This window comes from Schistocerca serialis, chromosome 6 (genome assembly GCF_023864345.2).
Source record: "Schistocerca serialis cubense isolate TAMUIC-IGC-003099 chromosome 6, iqSchSeri2.2, whole genome shotgun sequence".
Classification (NCBI taxonomy): domain Eukaryota; kingdom Metazoa; phylum Arthropoda; class Insecta; order Orthoptera; family Acrididae; genus Schistocerca; species Schistocerca serialis.
Window position 1 is genome coordinate 477,282,783 of NC_064643.1, and position 26,023 is coordinate 477,308,805.

Genomic DNA, 26,023 nt, shown 5'->3' on the forward strand with positions numbered 1-26,023 from the left:
TCCATTGGGATAACGCTTCCTAACACTCGTCACTGCAGCATATTTTATGATGTACACATTCTAATAGGCAGCGAAATGACCATTAATTTGATGAACTATCACTGCCCCATCTGATGACATTACCTCCAGCACAAGACTATCCTCCATCACTTTATAAACTCATCTGAAAAGATGATGTGGTGCCAGTTATGGTCTACATTCACTTCAGCGAAAGTAAGCATATAAAGTTTGTGATAATCACAGAGGACCTCTTTATGAGCAGCATCCTGGGAGTAGATGTGAAAGGTTTGCAAACATCAGGGAAACTGGTCTCATTCTTGAATCGGACAGTGTTTAAAAACTGACCTTCCATACTAGTGTAAATTAACAAGTTGTCTAGCTGAAGCGTCGTCTTTACTAAGCCCAACTCTCGAAGCCAGCCTATTACCCCTCTCTCACACACCATCTTCTCCACTTCTGGCCAAAGCGAGACTGAATGCTGCACCTGGCTGTCGCTTCACGAGCACTGAAACCACTGTATAGAACAAGAGCCAGGACACTCTCTCATGGCCTGCATCCGCTGAGATGTCCTGGCAGCCAATGACTTTCTGTCATATGCCAGTCTGTGGAACAGTGTGTTGTTACATATGCTGTACTTTGGATATATTTCTGTTATGCTTGCAACACTGTTAAAAAAAATCACGTGGTACTGAGAGGATGCAAACCCTACTTACTTCTGAGGGATTCCATAGCCTCAAACACTGCCACGTGGCTACCACATAACCATTCAGATACACTCTTTTTTTTATTTATTAGAGCCAGAAACATCTTGGCTTTTCAAGCAGATAAAAGTAAGTGTTAAACATACAGGGTGTTTCAAAAATGACCGGTATATTTGAAACGGCAATAAAAACTAAACGAGCAGCAATAGAAATACACCGTTTGTTGCAATATGCTTGGGACAACAGTACATTTTCAGGCAGACAAACTTTCGAAATTACAGTAGTTACAATTTTCAACAACAGATGGCGTTGCGGTCTGGGAAACTCTATAGTACGATATTTTTCACATATCCACCATGCGTAGCAATAATATGGCGTAGTCTCTGAATGAAATTACCCGAAACCTTTGACAACATGTCTGGCGGAATGGCTTCACATGCAGATGAGATGTACTGCTTCAGCTGTTCAATTGTTTCTGGATTCTGGCGGTACACCTGGTCTTTCAAGTGTCCCCACAGAAAGAAGTCACAGGGGTTCATGTCTGGCGAATAGGGAGGCCAATCCACGCCGCCTCCTGAATGTTTCGGATAGCCCAAAGCAATCACACGATCATCGAAATATTCATTCAGGAAATTAAAGACGTCGGCCGTGCGATGTGGCCGGGCACCATCTTGCATAAACCACGAGGTGTTCGCAGTGTCGTCTAAGGCAGTTTGTACCGCCACAAATTCACGAAGAATGTCCAGATAGCGTGATGCAGTAATCGTTTCGGATCTGAAAAATGGGCCAATGATTCCTTTGGAAGAAATGGCGGCCCAGACCAGTACTTTTTGAGGATGCAGGGACGATGGGACTGCAACATGGGGCTTTTCGGTTCCCCATATGCGCCAGTTCTGTTTATTGACGAAGCCGTCCAGGTAAAAATAAGCTTCGTCAGTAAACCAAATGCTGCCCACATGCATATCGCCGTCATCAATCCTGTGCACTATATCGTTAGCGAATCTCTCTCGTGCAGCAATGGAAGCGGCGCTGAGGGGTTGCCGCGTTTGAATTTTGTATGGATAGAGGTGTAAACTCTGGCGCATGAGACGATACGTGGACGTTGGCGTCATTTGGACTGCAGCTGCAACACGGCGAACGGAAACCCGAAGCCGCTGTTGGATCACCTGCTGCACTAGCTGCGCGTTGCCCTCTGTGGTTGCCGTACGCGGTCGCCCTACCTTTCCAGCACATTCATCCGTCACGTTCCCAGTCCGTTGAAATTTTTCAAACAGATCCTTTATTGTATCACTTTTCGGTCCTTTGGTTACATTAAACCTCCATTGAAAACTTCGTCTTGTTGCAACAACACTGTGTTCTAGGCGGTGGAATTCCAACACCAGAAAATCCTCTGTTCTAAGTGTTGAGTGGTAATTAAGTAAATAAATTAGTGAAATCACAAAGTGAACTAGAAATTAGAATATAAATGGAAAACTTGGTTTAGTTTAGAGAGTTACATACTCGCATTCAGTGGGCAGAACAGAAGAGACAATGACCATGAAGTCAGCAAGTTCCACATAAGCGGGCGCTGTCGATTCAGCCGTCAGGGCATCGCCCGACCGGCTCACGTGTTTCTCAGTTGTCGCATGTGAGCAAAGGCCCTCGCCTACATTCCAAGAGCCAATGACCGACGTTAAGAAGATTCTTCGAGAAGCTTTTCAACGTGACGGAAGAGGCAATGACCGGCTCACGTGTTTCTCAGTCGTCACATGCGATCAGAGGCCCCCGCCTACATTCCAAGAGCCAATGACCGAGGTCAAGAAGATTCTTCGAGAAGCTTTTCAACGTGACAGAAGAGGCAATGGCCGTGAAGTCGTTCACCTCCAGTGAACTGAAGTGAATAAATACGCGAGACGCGGTGGGCCCGACAGATGAAGACAGAGGAAGACAGATGAAGACGGGGACGAAGACGGAGACGGGAACGGAGACGAAGACGAGAGACGAAGGAAGAAAAGAAGAGTAGCAGTAGTGTTCAGTCAGTTTCACTGCTGAAGACCGTCATGCAAGAAGAGACTGCATCATGCACAGACGCACCAAGTCCGCCGCTGTAATGGAATAGCAAGCAGCAGCCGCGGCGCCAGAAGACAGAAGTTAAAAGGTATTTGAAGTCTGGTTTTTACATACCCGGGTGACTTGTGAGGACGGGAAGGAGACGGCCTCACATCAGCAGTCACCTGTGAGCTGGGATGAAGATCTGACAGCCGAAGACTGGCAAGCGGGAGTCCGTGGTTCGAGTCCGCGACACCGGCCTTCCCCCGCCGCACCGCTCCGCTGTCCGACGCACAACACACGCGGCCGCTTAGAGAAGAGAAACACTAGGACGCCGCACCCAAGGTATCATCCGATGCACGACTTCGCTCGCAATAGTTAAACCGGCCACCTCGCGCTGCGCGTCTCCCGTCAGCTGGGCGAGACGGCGACACGAGATACACACCGCTACGCGTAATCAGACGCCGCCGCTGCCGCAGCAGAAGACTTCACAACGACACAGCTGCCACTCTCCGAACCAGAACATTCCGTAAGATACAGTTGTACAAATCTTCAATAAAAGTTATCTTATGTAAAAATGATGTTTCATTCGACCTCATACCCGAGCCAAGAAAGAACCCACCCTGCCCACATGTTGTTAAGAGAGAAAAGTTAATTTATTTAATATTTTCACCCTGACAGAATGCTTTAGAATGCTCATCCTGACAATTGACAGCATCAAAAGAGAAAACCCAGTTACATTGAGTGACAGAAGTGTCACACTTAGTAACACAATTGTTACATTTGATGTCAGAAGCCGTTATAGTTGTTACATAAGGAATAAACCATGTTATCTACAGCACACTTGCACGTTGTGAACAGCACACGCTTACAGCAGAAAGACGATGTACAGAATGGCGCACCCACAGACTGCGTTGTCTTCTATATCTTTCACCTCACTTGCAGCGCCATCTGTTGTTGAAAATTGTAATTTCGAAAGTTTGTCTGCCTGAAAATGTACTGTTGTCCCAAGCATATTGCAACAAACGGTGTATTTCTATCGCTGCTCGTTTAGTTTTTATTGCTGTTTCAAATATACCGGTCATTTTTGAAACACCCTGTATATCTAAAACAATATGTCGTGATTATATGCACCAATCATAGAAATTTAAAAATGTCTATAGGCAAAATTGTTGTAATAAGACGGGAACAAACACATCGCTAAAGGAGCGTTACATGTACTGCTGCTGCTGTTGTCACTGTGTGTCATGTTATCACTGATGCGAGCTATATACAATTGACGGTATCCGAGCTTATCAAGACTCGAACAGAATTGTGTTGAGAACTGCACATGTGCATAAATTATCTTTACTAATAATAAATGTGTAAAACTGTCATGTCTGCCTGTCTGTCTTAGAACATGCCAATACCCAAACCTACTATATGACTTTTCCTGGGGTTTTCGTAGGTAATCTGAGCATAGTTTGGGGCTCTGTACAGGCCGTCGTTGATCAAAATCTTATCATGGAAAAAGAAGGTATCATGATTGAACGCTTTGCTAAAACATTGTCTGTCAAAACATGCTGGTCACCAAAGTTACTAGTCAGACTTTTATGGGGGTTTCACTGTTACCTTCAACAAGGCTATGTATAGGCTACGTTTTCATCAAAATTGGATCAATAATAATAATAATAATAATAATAATAATAATAATAATAATAGGAATAATATTCAGAAGAAGAAGAAAATACAGTAATGGACACAAACATTCCAGAGCAAACAAACAAAGAACAACACGCATCAATTAAACAATCAGAGGAAAATGAAATCTTAAGACAGTCACCAGAACAAGCACAAATAGAACACGAAGTGACACACATGTTAGATATAGAATAAAAATTTCAGCTGACATATATAGAATACAAAGACACAAATATAGACATTAGACCATTCTTGCATAGACCACCAAATAACCCACAAGTCGAAACAACAATAACAACTATCAACACAATCATACACAACAAAATAAATGAAAATACGACTATGGAAAAGTTACAACTACTGATTTATATAGGAGCACTCACTACACTAAATATACACACTAGGCAGAGATCAGAACCAACCAACACACAAGAAACCCACAAAACCAGCATGGCAACACAGGCCACAGATCAGAATAGAAAAATTGAGAAAAGACATCGGACAGCTAACACAATTTATAAGAAACGAAATATCACACAAAAAACGAAAAAGGTTAAGTAAAATCTCACAACAAGAAGTGATAGAGCAATTAGATGAAAAGAAGCATAAATTACAAGAATTGCACAAACGACTTAGGAGATACAAAAAAAGTGAAAATAGAAGGAAACAAAACCAAACATTCAACACAAACCAAAAGAAATTTTACCAGACAACAGATAACACACACATTAAAATAGACAATCCACCAAACATAACAGACATGGAACACTTCTGGAGCAACATATGGTCCAACCCGGTACAACATAACAGGCAAGCACGGTGGATACAAGCAGAAACAGACACATACAAGATGATACCACAAATGCCTGAAATGATAATTTTGCAACATGAAATCACCCGAGCAATTAATTCTACGCACAATTGGAAAGCCCCTGGGAAAGATAAAATAGCAAATTTCTGGCTAAAGAAGTTCACCTCAACACATTCACATCTAACTAAATTATTTAACAGTTACATTGCAGACCCATACACATTCCCTGATACACTCACACATGGAATAACTTATCTGAAACCTAAAAATCAAGCAGACACAGCAAACCCAGTTAAATATCGCCCCATAACATGCCTACCAACAATATACAAAATATTAACTTCAGTAATTACCCAGAAATTAATAACACATACAACACAGAACAAAATTATAAATGAAGAACAAAAAGGCTGTTGCAAAGGAGCACGAGGATGTAAAGAGCAACTGATAATAGATGCAGAGGTGACATATCAAGCTAAAACTAAACAAAGGTCACTACACTACGCATACATTGATTACCAAAAAGCTTTTGATAGTGTTCCCCACTCATGGTTACTACGAATATTGGAAATATACAAAGTAGATCCTAAATTGATACAGTTCCTAAACATAGTAACGAAAAATTGGAAAACCACACTTAATATCCAAACAATTTCAAATAATATCACATCACAGCCAACACAGATTAAGCATGGTATATACCAAGGAGACTCATTAAGTCCTTTCTGGTTCTGCCTTGCTCTGAACCCACTATCCAACATGCTAAATAATACAAATTACATCTTGGCACAGTGTTACACCGTCCGGGTTATCTGGATACTTCCCACTAAAACCAACCTGTCAGAACTCCGGAGATGGGAACTTGCCCTTCAGTATATCCTCTCTTCTCGTTACCCGCCAGGCCTCAACCTCCGCTAATTTCAAGTTGCCGCCGCTCATTCCTCACCTGTCATTCAACAACATCTTTGCCTTTATACTTCCGCCTCGACTGACATCTCTGCCCAAACTCTTTGCCTTTACAAATGTCTGCTTGTGTCTGTGTATGTGTGGATGGATATGTGTGTGTGCGCGCAAGTGTATACCTGTCCTTTTTTCCCCCTAAGGTAAGTCTTTCCGCTCCCGGGATTGGAATGACTCCTTACCCTCTCGCTTAAAACCCACATCCTTTCATCTTTCCCTCTCCTTCCCTCTTTCCTGACGAAGCAACCGTGGGTTGCAAAAGCTTGAATTTTGTGTGTATGTTTGTGTGTCTATCGACCTGCCAGCGCTTTCGTTTGGTAAGTCACATCATCTTTGTTTTTAGATATAAATTATGGATACAAATCTTACTGGAACATACCAACACAAAATCACACATTTGCTATACATGGATGATCTAAAACTACTGGCAGCAACAAATCAACAACTCAACCAATTACTAAAGATAACAGAAGTATTCAGCAATGATATAAATATGGCTTTTGGAACAGACAAATGTAAGAAAAATAGCATTGTCAAGGGAAAACACACAAAACAAGAAGATTACATACTGGATAACCACAGCGACTGCATATAAGCGATGGAAAAAACAGATGCCTATAAATATCTAGGATACAGACAAAAAATAGGAATAGATAATACAAATATTAAAGAAGAACTAAAAGAAAAATATAGACAAAGACTAACAAAAATACTGAAAACAGAATTGACAGCAAGAAACAAGACAAAAGCTATAAATACTTATGCTCTACCAATATTGACCTACTCATTTGGAGTAGTGAAATGGAGTAACACAGACCTAGAAGTGCTCAATACACTTACACGATCACAATGCCACAAATATAGAATACATCACATACATTCAGCAACAGAAAGATTCACATTAAGCAGAAAGGAAGGAGGAAGGGGATTTATCGGCATAAAAAACCTATATTATGGACAGGTAGACAATTTAAGAAAATTCTTTATAGAACGAGCAGAAACTAGCAAAATACACAAAGCAATCACTCATATAAATACATCAGCTACACCATTGCAATTTCATAACCACTTCTACAACCCTTTGGATCACATAACATCAACAGATACAAAGAAAGTAAATTGGAAAAAGAAAACATTACATGGCAAGCACCTGTATCATCTAACACAGCCACACATCGATCAAGACGCATCCAACACATGGCTAAGAAAAGGCAATATATACAGTGAGATGGAAGGATTCATGATTGCAATACAGGATCAAACAATAAACACCAGATTTACAGCAAGCACACTATTAAAGATCCCAACACCACAACAGATAAATGCAGACTTTGCAAACAACAAATAGAAACAGTAGATCACATCACAAGCGGATGTACAATACAGGGTTATTACAAATGATTGAAGCGATTTCACAGCTCTACAATAACTTTATTATTTGAGATATTTTCACAATGCTTTGCACACACATACAAAAACTCAAAAAGTTTTTTTAGGCATTCGCAAATGTTTGATATGTGCCCCTTTATTGATTCGGCAGACATCAAGCCGATAATCAAGTTCCTCCCACACTCGGCGCAGCGTGTCCCCATCAATGAGTTCGAAAGCATCGTTGATGTGAGCTCGCAGTTCTGGCATGTTTCTTGGTAGAGGAGGTTTAAACACTGAATCTTTCACATAACCCCATAGAAAGAAATCGCATGGGGTTAAGTCGGGAGAGCGTGGAGGCCATGACATGAATTGCTGATCATGATCTCCACCACGACCGATCCATCGGTTTTCCAATCTCCTGTTTAAGAAATGCTGAACATCATGATGGAAGTGCGGTGGAGCACCATCCTGTTGAAAGATGAAGTCGGCGTTGTCAGTCTCCAGTTGTGGCATGAGCCAGTTTTCCAGCATGTCCAGATACACGTGTCCTGCAACGTTTTTTTCGCAGAAGAAAAAGGGGCCGTAAACTTTAAACCATGAGATTGCACAAAACACGTTAACTTTTAGTGAATTGCGAATTTGCTGCACAAATGCGTGAGGATTCTCTACCGCCCAGATTCGCACATTGTGTCTGTTCACTTCACCGTTAAGAAAAAATGTTGCTTCATCACTGAAAACAAGTTTCGCACTGAACGCATCCTCTTCCATGAGCTGTTGCAACCGCGCCGAAAATTCAAAGCGTTTGACTTTGTTATCGGGTGTCAGGGCTTGTAGCAATTGTAAACGGTAAGGCTTCTGCTTTAGCCTTTTCCGTAAGATTTTCCAAACCGTCGGCTGCGGTACATTTAGCTCCCTGCTTGCTTTATTCATCAACTTCCGCGGGCTACGCGTGAAACTTGCCTGCACGCGTTCGACCGTTTCTTCGCTCACTGCAGGCCGACCCGTTGATTTCCCCTTACACAGGCATCCAGAAGCTTTAAACTGCGCATACCATCGCCGAATGGAGTTAGCAGTTGGTGGATCTTTGTTGAACTTCGTCCTGAAGAATCGGTGCACTGTTATGACTGACTGATTGAGTGCATTTCAAGCACGACATACGCTTTCTCGGCTCCTGTCGCCATTTTGTCTCACTGCGCTCTTGAGCGCTCTGGCGGCAGAAACCTGAAGTGCGGCTTCAGCCGAACAAAACTTTATGAGTTTTTCTACGTATCTGTAGTGTGTCGTGACCATATGTCAATGAATGGAGCTACAGTGAATTTATGAAATCGCTTCAATCATTTGTAATAGCCCTGTACTAGCAAATACAGAATACACCAGAAGACATGACAATGTAGCAAAAATAATACATCAACAACTTGCCATACAACATAAACTAATAAAACAACACGTTCCCACATACAAGTATGCACCACAAAATGTACTGGAGAATGATGACTACAAATTATACTGGAAAAGAACCATTATAACAGATAAAACAACACCACATAACAAACCTGACATCATACTCACCAATAAAAAGAAGAAATTAACACAACTAATCGAAATATCCATACCCAATACAACAAATATACAGAAGAAAACAGGAGAAAAAATTGAAAAATACATCCAACTGGCTGAGGAAGTCAAGGACATGTGGCATCAGGATAAAGTTGACATTATACCAATTGTACTATCAACTACAGGAGTCATACCAAGCAATATCCACCAGTACATCAACGCTATACAGCTACATCCAAATGTATATATACAACTACAGAAATCTGTAATTACTGATACGTGTTCAATTACCCGAAAGTTCCTAAATGCAATGTAACATATACCGTATAGTTAAAAGGAAGTGACGCTTGATCAAGGTCCGCGTCACTTTCCAGTTTTAACCAGACTTAACGTCTGAGAAATAGTAATAATATATTATATATAATAATAATATATTATAAAAATGTATGTATATATGTTCCACATCTCCTCCAAAACCACAGAACTGATTTCAACCAAGCATCACTTAATGTCAGCAATGAATTGTTGGGGGGGTAAGAACCACTTACCTATCAAAGGTTGGCCAAACTGTGTGTGTGTGTGTGTGTGTGTGTGTGTGTGTGTGTGTGTGTGTGTGTGTGTGTGTGTGTTATCCATTCTGATGAAGACCTGTTTGTCCAAAAGCATTGTTTTACAGTCTTTTTGTTGTGCCTATCTGCGCTCAGCATCATCCTCTTCATAATATTGCATTATTTATTGCCTAATGTACACTGCATAATGTAGAGCTACTACGTGCAATATCCAGTGACAGAGAACTTGGTGACTTGCAACAAACTTCACACTTAATTTCAAAACTTTGCAAAACTTTTTCTTACATGCCAAAAATGATGAAAGGAAAAAAGTTTATCACATACTACGTTTTGGCTGTTCATGCAGTAAAACTATCACATCAGCCATGATGTCATGATGTTTATAGTTATTGGGTTTTTTAGTTCTAACTTACATTTAACAGACAGTATCCACATATACTGCTGAATGTACCTACACAGTTATATCACTGAATGACACACGGTTCTGGAGATATGAGAGGAGGAGGAGATGGACATAGAGAGGGGGAGGAGAAGTTGGTCAGAGAAAGGGAAAAGGAGGAGATTGACAGGAAGAGGGGGCGGTGGAGACAGGCAGGGAGAGGGGGAAGTAGCAGATGGACAAAGAGAAGGGCAAGATGAGATGAGCATGGAGTGGGGTGGAGAGGTGGGGGTGGGAGAGAGACTAAGAGAACTGAAATAAATACATACCAGAGCAACACCAAGTACTCAGGTAGTACAAAGTAAGTACTTTGAAACTCGAGTAACATATAAAAAAGAAATGCAGGTTTATAGTACATTATTTCAATGTTTAACATAGTCAGGACAATCTTTTGCTGCCTTAAACAGATTCCCATTGAGGTCACTATAAAGAGCAACAGCCTCACTTCAAAATGTGATCTACAGTTTCTCTTCACAACCACAGTGGCTCACAAGGAAACCTATGTTTCTTTATGTTTATGTTTGAGTTTCACATCCATACATCAGAGCTCAAAGTTTCCATCTTTTACTGACACTTCAAATCCTGGTAGAAGATTTTTAGATGACAGCTACCAATCCATTAAGCACATAGCAGTTTATCTTCCAGACAGGAATCTCTGGAATCTTGGGGGAGTTTGCAAGCTTTTTGTCATGCAAGAAACTCTGGTTTCAGTTGTAAATGGATAAGGTCATATCCGAGTAGTAGAAGAAACAAAATGAAAAGTCATACGTCACTGTTGGTTCACAGGCCACAAAATATATGTTCAGTGACCATAATGGAAAGGTTTTCTTTCTTCAAGTACAATGACAACTTTCATCTACAAAGTGCCAGAGCTGTGTCTTAAGAGAATCTGTTCAGTGTAAGTAATTGCAATGAGTGCATGTGGTGTTTAAGTGCCATGTTTATAGTGTTGTTGATGCCGAGAGAGAGAGGGAAAGTGTGAAACCTAGTTCAATTTGGAAGGGTTGTGACTTCCATGAGACACTAGAAAGAGCTGGCATTTAAGCCAGCCCATTGTCACAAAATTTGGTGTTCAGGAACATCAAGCTACCACCTGTCACCTATCTATCCAAATACTGGAGGTGAAAGTTTCTTAAACTACAAGGATTTTAATAGATTCCCCAAGAGTTAAGCACCAATGGATATATACAAACTAGCAACATCAGCTACATAGGTGAGTACATTTATGTAGTGAGATTGTTTGTGACTTATTTGGCATAGCTCGCAGACCTCTGGCTGCAACATCTCAGGTACTGTCCAAGGATGCAATACATTCCAGACAACAGACTGGACTTAAGCAATCTCTAATGTCTAAATATTTCATTTAAGGCTATGTCATGTAGTTCAGCACAGCATTACCAAATCGGACAAGCATACTGCTATAGTGATGTGCAAGCAAGAAGACAAGCATCTGGTACCTTCTATGAAGCAAGGTACAAAGTGTATTTTGCAGCAGCATCAGTGTGCTCTCTGTCTTTGTCCCACACTGCACTTTCCAGTCACTGCCTTCTCTGAACTTGCAACACTGGTGTAAGCACCATATCGGACCACTATTTCTACTCCTGACTCTTTTTTAAAAAATCTATATGCTCAGAAAACTATCATTGTCACTTCTTAATGTAAGACTTCTTGTTTTCTGCCTTTATACCATCTATAATGGCTAACTACATTCGTCATACGTAAACTAAATCCCATTTCACTTACAGTTTTCTTGTTGCTTGCTCCTTATTTAAGAGGAAGGGACAGACTTCTGTTTTTAAATGATTAGCCTTCCACTCTGTTGCATTACAATATCTACAACTTTATTAAAAATGTTTCACAGTTTTCTTCCTATATTTTCAAATTTATCTCTCAGAGTAGCAATGTGATGATATAGGATGCTTCTTGTGTAATATGAAGAAGGTTCATCACTTGTATATAGAGAGGAAATGATTAAGGACAGCATACCTCTGAGAGGCTCATTTCTTCAGTTTCTCCAATGGCTACACCAGCTTTAAAATCAACAAGGAATTTTCTGTAACAAAGAAGGTGCCAGACCAGTTTAGACAGCTTTCAGTCTGTTGTCATCTTATGACATCCCTTCCACTATTTTTGTTTTGTTTACTACTTCAACAGTTCAGAAGTTTGGTTATCAGGTACTTCAAAGAGTGTAGTTTCACAGCATCCCCATTTGACTACTCTGACTGCACGCCTAAGCCAATGAGCCCTAATGATAACAAAACTAATGCTTTCACTTCAGAAAAAAAACACCTTTGGATTAAGGATGCTGTATCTACACCTACACACATACTCCACAAGCCACCATATGGGGTATGGTAAATGGTACATTGTACCACTACTGCTCATTTCCTTTACTGCTCCACTTGCAAATAAATCAAGGGAAAAAGAAATAAAATTCCTAATTTTCTTATCTTATCTTCAAGACCCCATGTGAAATGTACATTGGCAGCAGTAGAATCATACTACAGTCAGCTTTGTAAATTTTCTCAACAGTGTTTCACGAAAAGAATGTTGTCTTCCCTTCAGGGATTCTCCATAATACTCGTGTGTTGATCAAATCTACCAGTAACAAACCTAATAGCCCATCTCTGATTGCTTTGATGTCTTCCATCAATATGACCTGGTGGGAGCCCACACACTCGAGCAATACTCAAAAATAGGCTTCAGAAGTGTTGCATACACAATCTCCTGAAAAGAAGAATCACAATTTCCTAAAATTCTCCCAATGAACCGAAGTCGACCATTTGCCCTCTCTACGATCACCCTTATGAGCTCGTTCCATTTCATATTACTTTCCAATATTACACCTATATATTTATTCAATGTTTAAGAATTACTAAGATCTGTTTTTTCATATTTTAGGTATATTACAGGAACAAATCCAACTGAAAAACAATTTTTGCTCTTCATGGCCAGAGACCAAATGTTGTCATCCAGGCACACTGATTTTCTGTTCTTGCCTTTACCATTTCTCTTCTTTTTTTCCTGGCCTTAATCTATGTCATCATGGGGTCAGCATGTCAATTTGGATTTGGTACTGTTAGTGCTAGAAGGCAACAGATACCTTTCCTGCCACCACCTCCTCACTCCTCAGGATGGAATTTGTGCACCCTTTCTGTCTGTGACTAGTGTTACCCTATGCAAAAGTGTTAGAATGTTTTCAAAAAGTTTTTCAATCATGTAACTGAGACAGGACATGAGTACTAGCTCAATATTGACCTAGTCAGAGGTGGGAAACGATCTATAAACCACTTCCAGGCAGGCCAGCACACCAGCCCTCATCATTAATCTGGCAGGCAGATTTGATCTGGAGTAGACGCACCTCCCTAAATGCCAGAAGCTGTAAGCTAATGTGTGCAACTATCCAGGTGGGTTTTCTGTTGCTCTTATCTACAGCATTATTCAGTTCATTCATTGTAAATGGCTGTAAATAAAAATTAGGTTGCCATTAAACTTGTTTATGTGGATTTTCAATGAAGTGGTCCTAATGTGTGAGAGATCACAGCTAAGGTGATAAACAGGCTTGACCTACAATGTTTTTCTAAATAGTATGTTCAGATCTGACTTAAATCATAGCTTTATTCTAAAAGCTAAGCACTTAAAACACACCCATTTTTGCAATAAAAAACCTTCCCTTTATTTTCGCAATATGCAAGAAAGTTCTGAGTAAAGAATTTATGGTTTGATTATTATCATACAAACCATTTAGCATCTAATTAAATTTATTCAGTGATTAAAACTGTGCTAGAATAGGTCACGAACTGTAACCCCTGCCTTTCAAGCCCATCCTTGTCATTTCAGTTACTTATTTATGAAGTTGTGTGCGATCATGCGAGGGGGAGGACAAAAATATGGAAATACCCTAAACACAACACATCACTGTGCCTAACACAGTGTACAAAACCTGTTGGCATTCAAAACAGCTTCCAGTCACCTTGGAATGGATAAATAGAGGTCATGCTTGTGTTGTTGTTGTTGTTGTTGTTGTTGTGGTCTTCAGTCCTGAGACTGGTTTGATGCAGCTCTCCATGCTACCCTATCCTGTGCAAGCTTCTTCATCTCCCAGTACCTACTGCAACCTACATCCTTCTGAATCTGCTTAGAGTATTCATCTCTTGGTCTCCCTCTACGATTTTTACCCTCCACGCTGCCCTCCAATACTAAATTCGTGATCCCTTGATGCCTCAGAACATGTCCTACCAACCGATCCCTTCTTCTAGTCAAGTCGTGCCACAAACTCCTCTTCTCCCCAATCCTATTCAGTACCACCTCATTAGTTATGTGATCTACCCATCTAATCTTCAGCATTCTTCTGTAGCACCACATTTCGAAAGCTTCTATTCTCTTCTTGTCTAAACTAGTTATCGTCCATGTTTCACTTCCATACATGGCTACACTCCATACATATACTTTCAGAAACGTCATTCTGACACTTAAATCTATACCCGATGTTAAAAAATTTCACTTCTTCAGAAACGATTTCCTTGCCATTGCTAGTCTACATTTTATATCCTCTCTACTTCGACCATCATCAGTTATTTTGCTCCCCAAATAGCAAAACTCCTTTACTGCTTTAAGTGTCTCATTTCCTAATCTAATTCCCTCAGCATCACCCGACTTAATTCGACTACATTCCATTATCCTCGTTTTGCTTTTGTTGATGTTCATCTTATATCCTCCTTTTAAGACACTGTCCATTCCGTTCAACTGCTCTTCCAAGTCCTTGGCTGTCTCTGACAGAATTACAAAGTCATCGGCGAACCTTAAAGTTTTTATTTCTTCTCCATAGATTTTAATACCTACTCCGAATTTTTCTTTTGTTTCCTTTACTGCTTGCTCAATATACAGATTGAATAACATCGAGGAGAGGCTACAGTCCCTCGACTCTTATAACTGCCATCTGGTTTCTGTACAAATTGTAAATAGCCTTTCGCTCCCTGTATTTTACCCCTGCCGCCTTTAGAATTTGAAAGAGAGTATTCCAGTCAACATTGTCAAAAGCTTTCTCTAAGTCTACAAATGCTAGAAACATAGGTTTGCCTTTTCTTAATCTAGCTTCTAAAATAAGTCGTAGGGTCAGTATTGCCTCACGTGTCCCCATATTTCTACGGAATCCAAACTGATCTTCCCCAAGATCGGCTTCTACCAGTTTTTCCATTCGTCTGTAAAGAATTGGCGTTAGTATTTTGCAGCCATGACTTATTAAACTGATAGTTTGGTAATTTTCACATCTGTCAACGCCTGCATTCTTTGAGATTGGAATTATTATATTCTTCTCGAAGTCTGAGGGTATTTCGCTTGTCTCATACAATTTGTTCACCAGATGGTAGAGTTTTGTCAGGACTGGCTCTCCCAAGGCTGTCAGAAGTTCTAATGGAATGTTGTCTACTCCGGGGGCCTCGTTTCGACTCAGGTCTTTCAGTGCTCTGTCAAACTCTTCACGCAGTATTGTATCTCCCATTTCATCTTCATCTACATCCTCTTCCATTTCCATAATATTGTCCTCAAGAACATCGCCCCTGTATAGACCCTCTATATACTCCTTCCACCTTTCTGCTTTTCCTTCTTTGCTTAGAACTGGGTTTCCATCTGAGCTCTTGATATTCATGCAAGTGGTTTCCTTTTCTCCAAAGGTCTCTTTAATTTTCCTGTAGGCAGTATCTATCTTACCTCTAGTGAGATAAGCCTCTGTATCATTATATCTGTCCTCTAGCCATGCCTGCTTAGCCATTTTGCACTTCCCGTCGATCTCATTTTTGAGATGTTTGTATTCCTTTTTGCCTGCTTCATTTACTGCATTTTTATATTTTCTCCTTTCATCAATTAAATTCAATATTTCTTCTGTCACCCAAGGATTTCTATTCCTTAAGCTCTCTCTGAAATTCTGTACAACCTCTGGTTTAGTCAGTTTATCCAGGTCCCATCTCCTTAAATTCCCACCTTTTTGCAGTTTCTTCAGTTTTAATCTACAGTTCATAACCAATAGATTGTGGTCAGAGTACACATCTGCCACTGGAAATGTCTTACAATTTAAAATCTGGTTTCTAAATCTCTGTCTTACCATTATATAATCTATCTGATACCTTTTAGTATCTCCAGGGTTCTTCCATGTATACAACCTTCTTTCATGATTCTTAAACCAAGTGTTAGCTATGATTATGTTGTGCTCTGTGCAAAATTCTACCAGGCGGCTTCCTCTTTCATTTCTTAGCCCCAATCCATATTCACCTACTACGTTTTCTTCTCTCCCTTTTCCTACACTCGAATTCCAGTCACTCATGACTATTAAATTTTAGTCTCCCTTCACTATCTGAATAATTTCTTTTATTTCATCATACATTTCTTCAATTTCTTCATCATCTGCAGAGCTAGTTGGCATATAGACTTGTACTACTGTCGTAGGCGTGGTCTTCGTGTCTATCTTGGCCACAACAATGCGTTCACTGTGCTGTCTGTAGTAGCTTACCCGTATTCCTATTGTTTTATTCATTTTTAAACCTACTCCTGCAATACCCCTATTTGATTTTGTATTTATGACCCTGTACTCACCGACCAAAAGTCTTGTTCCTCCTGCCACCGAACTTCACGAATTCCCACCATATCCAACTTTAACCTATCCATTTCCCTTTTTAAATTTTCTAACCTACCTGCCCCATTAAGGGCTCTGACATTCCACGCTCCGATCCGTAGAACGCCAGTTTTCTTTCTCCTGATAACGACGTTCTCCTGAGTAGTCCCCACTTGGTATCCAAGGGAAACTTATACCATTCTTCCTGCAAAATAGAGGCAAGTTCAAGTAATGATGATGGAGGTGGTAGTGATCACACACCTTTCTCTCCAATGTAGACCACAAAGGCTCAGTAATATTGAGGTCTGGTGACCCTGGTGGATAAGGAAGATGCAATTCATTCTGACCCGGATGACAAAAGCTCTTTGAACAGGGTATCATCATTGAATCTGCACCATGTTTCAATCTTGGGACCTAAACTCAGCCATAAGTTGGAAACAGCGTGAAACAAAATTCATTCAACCAGATGATTTTCTTCCATTTCACCATACTTCACATTCTATGGCTTCAGTGCCATGTTGTCCTATGACAAACATCTGCATCAAGGATGAGTGGTTTTCCTATTTTCGACACAATCCTCATCAATGACCATCTGTCATGTCACTCGACATGTACTTTCATCCACGTTGTGACTCAGTTTTACCACCTTCCCTGTTGTTGTTGTTGTTGTTGTTGTGGTCTTCAGTCTTGAGACTGGTTTGATGCAGCTCTCCATGCTACTCTATCCTGTGCAAGCTGCTTCGTCTCCCAGTACCTACTGCAACCTACATCCCTCTGAATCTGTTTAGTGTATTCATCTCTTGGTCTCCCTCTATGACTTTTACCCTCCACGCTGCCCTCCAATACTAAATTCGTGATCCCTTGATGCCTCAGAACATGTCCTACCAACCGATCCCTTCTTCTAGTCAAGTTGTGCCACAAACTTCTCTTCTCCCCAATCCTACTCAATTCCTCCTCATTAGTTATATGACCTACCCATCTAATCTTCGGCATTCTTCTGTAGCACCACATTTCGAAAGCTTCTATTCTCTTCTTGTCCAAACTACTTATCGTCCATGTTTCACTTCCATACATGGCTACGCTCCATACTATTACTTTCAGAAACGACTTCCTGACACTTAAATCTGTAATCGATGTTAACAAATTTCTCTTCTTCAGAAACGCTTTCCTTGCCATTGCCAGTCTTCATTTGATATCCTCTCTACTTCGACCATCATCAGTTATTTTGCTCCCCAAATAGCAAAACTCCTTTACTACTTTAAGTGTCTTATTTCCTAATCTAATTCCCTCAGCATCACCCAACTTAATTCGACTACATTCCATTATCCTTGTTTTACTTTTGTTGATGTTCATCTTATATCCTCCTTTCAAGGCACTGTCCATTCTGTTCAACTGCTCTTCCAAGTCCTTTGCTGTCTCTGACAGAATTACAATGTCATCGGTGAACCTCAAAGTTTTTATTTCTTCTCCATGGATTTTAATACCTACTCCGAATTTTTCTTTTGTTTCCTCCCTTTATGCAGTATAAATCTTCAATATGATGCTTCTTGAAACACCCAAACACTTCGACTACTTCTGTTACAGAAGCACCCACCACATGGATACCAACAATTTGCTCACATCTGAATTCACTTAGCTCCAACACAATACACTAGCAACTACACAGAACACTGTTCTCACCATGATTGATAGCTGCTACATGTTGAGGACACTGCACAGGTGCTGCTCGTGTTCAAACACGACAGTACAATGTGCAGGCCTGGCTAGCATCTACTTTTATGGTGAAGTATGCATTTCTTGCAGTGTTTCCATTAATTGTGTAACACATATTAGAGAATACTGTTTAGCAAATCTATAAACAAAACAACTAAAAAAAGAAACAAAAATTGTGAGAGGGAATAGAAACAAATAACACATTGCAGGGGAACTCCTGTACAGAATAGGAATATCACCACAAAGAAACTTTCAACTTGGATTTAATTACATGGGGTTTATCCTTAATTTTGTCACTTTGCTAGAAGCCTATTGAAAATGAAACCTCTGTGTACAATGCTTAAAGGAGTGTTACAGAAGTGTGTGTCCTTTTTTTGTGATTACCAAATGCATGTTGCAGTGCATTCTAAATGAGTAAATACTGACAACAACAAATCACATGATGAGTAGCCACTGAGGGACACCTAAAAATGCCAGTATATCACTATCTCTCCCCTACATTAAACTCCTCTGGCATATCAAATCTGACACAGAGTCCATGAGGGTAGCATAATAGCCAGGTCAATGTAGGGATGGCTCAATGTTTTATTCCTGATTCAGCTCACGTTCTTCACCTGACAATGTTCTCTACGAGATTACACTTGGCTGCAGAATGGAAGATTGATCTTAAGAGGAAAAAAAGCAATCTCTGATTCTGGCTAAACCAAACCCCGACACATCCTTCTCCTTCGCCTGCTAGTTCAGCAAATCATGTGGAACAGCTTCTGTGTAATTTGGGATGTAGGAGAGAGATACTGTTAGATAGATAAATAAAATGTGAATATATATGTCTCGATAACTCAGCCAATAAGAGCATTGCTCATAATGGCAAAGGTATGCATGTGAGTCCTGGATTGAAGTACAATTGTAACATTTCATAAAATTTTCCAAGACCATACAATCCACTTCAGTGTGAAAGATTTATCACTGAAAATATTTCATGTTCAGCAAAAATTATATCTACAAAACTTGAGGAAAGAGTGACACAACTGACTGTTAAATAAATTTACCCACCTTTTTCCAAGTCAAATCTTTGATGGACAGCAAAGACATCGTCGACATCAAATTCTGCATCAGGATCAGAGAAACGAATAGCGCAATAAAAAGGAAATGCAGTGACAAAGTAACCCTCAGGACATGTTCCATTTCGACTGCGCATGCTTACAGTTTTTGTTTTGTCAAGTTCACTGCACAACACGACAGGTACCCGGTACGATTGACCCAAATAGGCATTTGTCAGTATATGTTGTTTTGTTGGCAATAGTTTTACCTGGAAATAAAACAGAAATTAAAATTGTTTTATGACAGTTTACAATAAAAGAAGATCTACAGCATCACAATAAACATTATAGATAACTACTGTAACTCTTTTGATTCACCTTTATTGGTAGCCTTACTTGAAATAATAGCATGAGTTGCAAATGGTATATGTCTGTAACTACCTTGCTGTCAATGGCATGTTAAACCCTAACCTACCTTCCTTTGGGAAAGAGAAGAAGGCAACATACTTGAAGTGATGGATACAATCTCTATGTAATTTGCAGTGGCTGGTGTAGAACAACAGTGCTACTACCTAATCCACAAATTAAATGTTACTGCAGAATTTTAAAATGTGTTCAATCAGAAGGGTTACGGGTCAGTAAGCATCTGCTACTAAAGACTTAGAAGCAAACAACACTCATGCTGATATTTCAGCCAGTCTCAAAAATATTTTAAAATCAAACCACTCTCCCTTAAAAGTCACATCCAGGATGAAATAATGACTATGTTATGAAAAAGATGGATTGCTACTCGCCATATATAGAAGCCGATGAGCAGTAGACAGGCACAACAAAAAAATTGTTATATATTTAAACTTTCGGCCAAAAGGCCTTTTTATAAAGTAGGAAAAAAAACCACACACACACACACACACACACACACACACACACACACACACACGACCACTGCCTCTGGCTGCGGAGGCCGGACTTGTAAAACACAGGAAAGAAGATAAAAAAATAGATGGACATCAAGTAAAGTAATGTGTTAAAGAATAGTAACAAAGAAAAACTGCACTGGGTTGCTGGATGTAAGGAAAGTCACTAAGCAAAATCAAACGAAAAATCCAGGATGGAATAATGACGGTCCCTGCAGCCAAAGATAGTGGTCGTGTGTGTGTGTGTGTGTGTGTGTGTGTGTGTGTGTGTGTCTTCTAATTTAGAAGAAGGCCTTTTAGCTGAAAGCTGAAATGTGCAGCAATCCTTTTGTTGTGCCTGTTGTGCCTTATTGTGGAACAAAAGATATGTGTAAATAATTCGGAAAAGATGGACAGGGACAATATTTACAGGGAACCAAATGCCAATATCAAGTTTAACATATTCCATTATAGGTTTGTGTTATTATTTCAAAATATCCTTCCCAGAAACTAAACAAACAGGACATTAAATACTCTGTTCAAAATTAACCCATTAGTGCCCAGAATTATTACGTCTGGTTTTTCTGCTTAAAAATGGTAGTAAGTTATTATTTTGTAACAGGTTTACAAGAAAAATTTAATTTCAGTATAATTTTCACTTATACCATCATGAACACTGATTCTTGAGTGTTTGGGTGGGGCTGCAGGTTCTGCAGAATCATCAATATCTTCTACTGCTTCTTGTTCTTGGCTTACTCCCCTCACTGCAAAATTTTTACTTATCGTCCCATTCTTCTTTCCCACAGCTGATGTGGTTGGAGTATCAGCGCAAACCTCAAAATTCGGACTTGACGCGCACTTCCTATTTCCTTCCGTGTCTGCAGCAGGAAGCGTATTTTGAATGCTTCCACAGTTCTCTGTTTCTTCTTCTTGTCCACTTCTGTCACCACTGCAAATTTTGCCTTGACATGCCCTTATTCTTTCTCTTTGTATTTACAACACGTTCATTTTCCTCAAAATGAGCTTGTGCCTATTGCCTGAGCCCATAGTATACACGCAGGGAGACAACATGGTTTTCCTTGAATTTCATCTGATAAACTGGAATCTTCATCAGTATCTATACCTTGAGCTCCATACAAGGGGATGATAAAAACTAATCATATTGTTCTGTTTTGATCTGCTTCAAGAAAATTTATTATTTTGTCCACAGTCCACAAATTACTGTCACAGCTGAAAGACAACCCAAGTGCCCAATGGCAATTAAAGGTGCCAGACATATTTTCCCCAACATAAATCATGCTAAAAACAAATTCCAAAAATAAATCCTGCATATAATTTAGACTATTTATTACAAGGCAGCAAAGGAAATTTACTTCAAATACTCATATATTGTACTGTATTCACATTTTTTGTTGAAGCAGTTATTAACACTCATACACACCAACAGATTTAACATTAATAAGCAACAACAATAGACTGATGAATACTGATACTTCAAATTTTAAACAACAAAGAAAAGTGTCCATAACTGCTTTAGGCAAGTAGGTTAGAAAATTTAAAAAGGAAAATGGATAGGTTGAACTACATGTAGTGGGAATTAGTAAGTTCAGTGGCAGGAGAAACAAGACATTTGGTTAGGTGAATACAGGGTTATAAATATAAAATCAAATAGAGATAATGCAGGAGTAGGTTTAATAACGAATGAAAAAAATAGGAGTGTGGGTACACCACTACGAATAGCATAGTGAACGCATTATTGTCGCGAATATAGACACGAAGCACATACCTACCACAGAGTACAAGTTTATAAGCCAACTAGCTCCACAGATGACGAAGAGACTGAAGAAATGTATGATGAGATAAAAGAAATTATTCAGATAATGAAGGGAGCCAAAATTGAATAGTCATGGGGGATAAGCAGGAAAAGGAAGAGGAGGAAAAGTAGTAGGTGAATATGGGATTGGGGTAAGGAATGAAAGAGGAAGCCGCCTGGTAGAATTTTGCATACACTGTAACTTAGTGTAGCGTAACTTGTCTAATACTTGGTTTACAAATCACGAAAGAAGGTTGTATACGTGGAAGGGGCCTGGAGAGAGTGGAAGGTTTCAGATACATTATATAATGGTGAGACAGATTTAGGAACCAGGTTTTAAATTCTAAGAGATTTCCAGGAACAGATGTGGACTCTAATCACAATCTATTGGTTATGAACTGTAGATTAAAATGGAAGAAACTGCAAAAAGGTGGGAATTTAAGAAGATGGGACCTGAATAAACTGAAAGAACCAAAGGTTGTAGAGCATTTAAAAGAGAGCATTAGGGAATGATTGACAAGAACGGGGGAAAGATATACAGTAGAAGAAAAATTGGTAAACCTGAGAGATAAAATAACGAAGGCAGCAGAGGATCAAGTACGTAAATAGGCAAGGGCTAATAGAAACCTTTGGGTAACAAAAGAGATACTGAACTTAACTGATGACAGGAGAAAATAAAAAAATGCAGCAAATGAAGCAGGCAAAAAGGAATACAAATGTCTCAAAAATGAGATCCACAGGAAGTGCAAAATGGCTAAGCAGGGATGGCTACAGGACAAATGTAAGAACGTAAAGGCATATATAACTAGGGATAAGATAGATACTGCCTACAGGAAAATTAAAGAGACCTTTGGAGAAAAGAGAACCACTTGTATGAATATCAAGAGCTCAGATGGAAAAGCAGTTCCACGTAAATAAGGGAAGGCAGAAAGGTGGAAGCAGTATATAGAGGGTCTATACAAGAGTGACATAATTGAGGGCAATATTATGGAACTGGAAGAGGATGTAGATGAAGATGAAATGGGAGATATGATACTGCGTGAAGAGTTTGACAGAGCACTGCAAAATCTAAGTCGAAAGAAGGCGTGGAAGTAGACAACATTCTATTAGAACTACTGAAAGCCTTGGGAAAGCCAGCCCTGACAAAACTCTACCATCTGGTAAGCAAGATGTAATACAAGGCCTTTACAAATGTCTGCTTGTGTCTGTGTATGTGTGGATGGATATGTGTGTGTGTGCGAGTGTATACCTGTCCTTTTTTCCCCCTAAGGTAAGTCTTTCCGCTCCCGGGATTGGAATGACTCCTTACCCTCTCCCTTAAAACCCATATCCTTTTGTCTTTCCTTCTCCTTCCCTCTTTCCTGACGAGGCAACCATTGGTTGCGAAAGCTAGAATTTTGTGTGTATGTTTGTGTTTGTTTGTGTGTCTATCAACCTGCCAGCGCTTTTGTTTGGTAAGTTTCACCATCTTTCTTTTTAGACATATTTTTCCCACGTGGAATGTTTCCCTCTATTTTTTATATATATATATATATATATATATATATATATATATATATATATATATATATATATATTATTAGGAAAACTGCAAATTTTATGATTAAATAAAAATATGAAAATGTGAGAAAAAAAATTCCATTCTATCTCCCCTTAAGAAAATAATATACAGTCTCAATGACAGAAGCTCACATGGACTTGATAGTATTGGGTTGGTGTATAAGTTCATAGCATTTCCTATAATTTTAACAAACACAACAGACATACATAACAGAGATTTCAGTCATCAGTGATATATTCTCTTTCACTATTTACAACCATCTCCAAACCCAGGGGTAACTTTTTGATTTCGCAACTGTAGAAATCACACAGTTTTTAAGCAAAGAACTCGTTGAGCCATGTTTGGAATGCATTTTTATCCAAAGAGGAAGTTCCTTGAAGTTTGTTCAATAGAGAGTGGGAACACAAGATCAGGCGAGTAAGGTGGGTGCAGAATAACTTAAACTCCTGTAGGCTGTTTTCTGTCAATCTATCAGAATTTGGGGGGGAGGGGGGGGGGGGGCAGCGTTATCACATAGTAGCATCTCTTCATGCACTCTTCCTGGTTGTTGTTTCTTGGACTGTTTCTGTAAGATTTCTCAGTTGTTGACAGTAAATGTGAGTAGTGATGGTTACACCTTGAGCAAGCAATTTGTAGTATACCACACCATTGCTGTTCCACCAGATGCATAAGATTATCTTTTGTGGATGCACGCAGGTCCATGTATGGGGAGTTGCTTTGTTTGGGCTCAATCGTTCATTTCTTTTCCTTATATTAGCATAAAGACTTTATTTATCGTCACCAGTAACAATACAGGATAGGAATGGTTGGTGTCATTAATCAACCAATTGACGACGAGCAAGCAGAGATGCACTTAAGGCCACCAGCTCTGATTTTTGTGATTTTGGCCTACTGCATCCGGTAGCCATACACCAGATTTTTGAACCACTGAATGCTGATGTCACATGACAATGGAACAATTACATTTCATCACATTTGTCCATTCTTAATTATACTGATATGGATCATTGTGGATTAATGCATTTAAATGATCTTCATCAAACCCCAAAGGTCTTCCTGAATGTGAAGTGTCACTAATGTCAAAACAATCCACCTTAAAATGAGAAAAACATTTTTGTGCTGCGTTATGTGACATTATCCTCACACACAGTGCAAATGTTTCTGGCTGCCACCGCCGCTGTCACCCCTTTACTGAACTCAGACATAAGAATATATCGGAAATATTCCAATTTTTCCACTTGGCGCTCCATTTTCTAGCATTTACAGCTTCACTCACTATCTCCAAATGACAAAATGACAATATTTATACTTAATTAGTAACAGTGAACTACAAATAAAAAATGACAATCGATTAATAAACCAATAGCATTTGGAATATCAAAATGCAAAACTAAAACACAACGAAGTTATGCATCAACCTAATATTTCCAATAAAATACTTAAAGAGTTGTTGTCATATAGTAGGTATCATCCTTTTTTAAATATGTAGTCTAAGTGTAGCGGCACCACCGTTTAGGATAGGGAAAGTTAGTTTTGTGCAATATTCGGAGCACGAGTTACAGCCAGGTGCAGGCCAGATTGCAGAAAGTTACGCAAACCAGCAGCTGTGAAGGCAAATAGAGGCCACAGGGGCATAGAACTGCTGGAGAGAGCGCACACAGCAGTTTCCATGGCGCAAGTCACAGGCAGAAGAGAGCCACTGGCTAACCTAAGTGTTATCCGTACGTAACTCAAAGCAGTGCATTAGTGAAGCAGCAGCGCTGCGGAGCAGCGCGGAGTCAACGGGGACGGTGGCTGCTGAGTTGGCTGCTGGCGCAGCCATCCAGACTTAATCGGAACTCTGCAGCTTGTGTACAAGGCTGGCATGACAGAGGGTTGCATTGCACAGGTCGCTGGGGTGCTTCCTCAGCATTGCGGGACCTGTGATGCAGATCGATGTGAACGGAGCACTGTAGTGGAAGCAAATAAATCATTTGGAAAGTTTTCGCCGAGTTTTAATACGGCACCGCCTGGCACCCAACTCACTACATTTGGTGTCTTCCAACTACATTTGGTCATCCTGATACATTCGGTGGTAGAAGTCACCACAACATAAGTAAGGGTATTTTTCCAGTGAGGTTTATATATACTGCTGTTTACCGCCTTTAGAATAAGTGTGATGAGAGTGATGACAATAATTAGTATACTTTTTTCATTTTTGAATTATTTTCCTGAATTTTTGAGAACATAAGTAGTCTGCACTGTTGTTCCACCTTCGCAATAATAATATACTTAGTA

General features: G+C 39.7%; 1 protein-coding gene across 1 annotated transcript in view; it reads right to left on the minus strand.

Annotated features, from left to right (window-relative positions):
* LOC126483815 (nuclear pore membrane glycoprotein 210) overlaps nt 1-26,023 on the minus strand; it is a 260,572-nt gene that overhangs the window by 81,325 nt on the left and 153,224 nt on the right. The window contains exon 10 of the mRNA XM_050107008.1: nt 19,490-19,745. Within this exon, the coding sequence (XP_049962965.1) occupies nt 19,490-19,745 (256 nt within the window). The remainder of the gene's footprint in view (nt 1-19,489; nt 19,746-26,023) is intronic.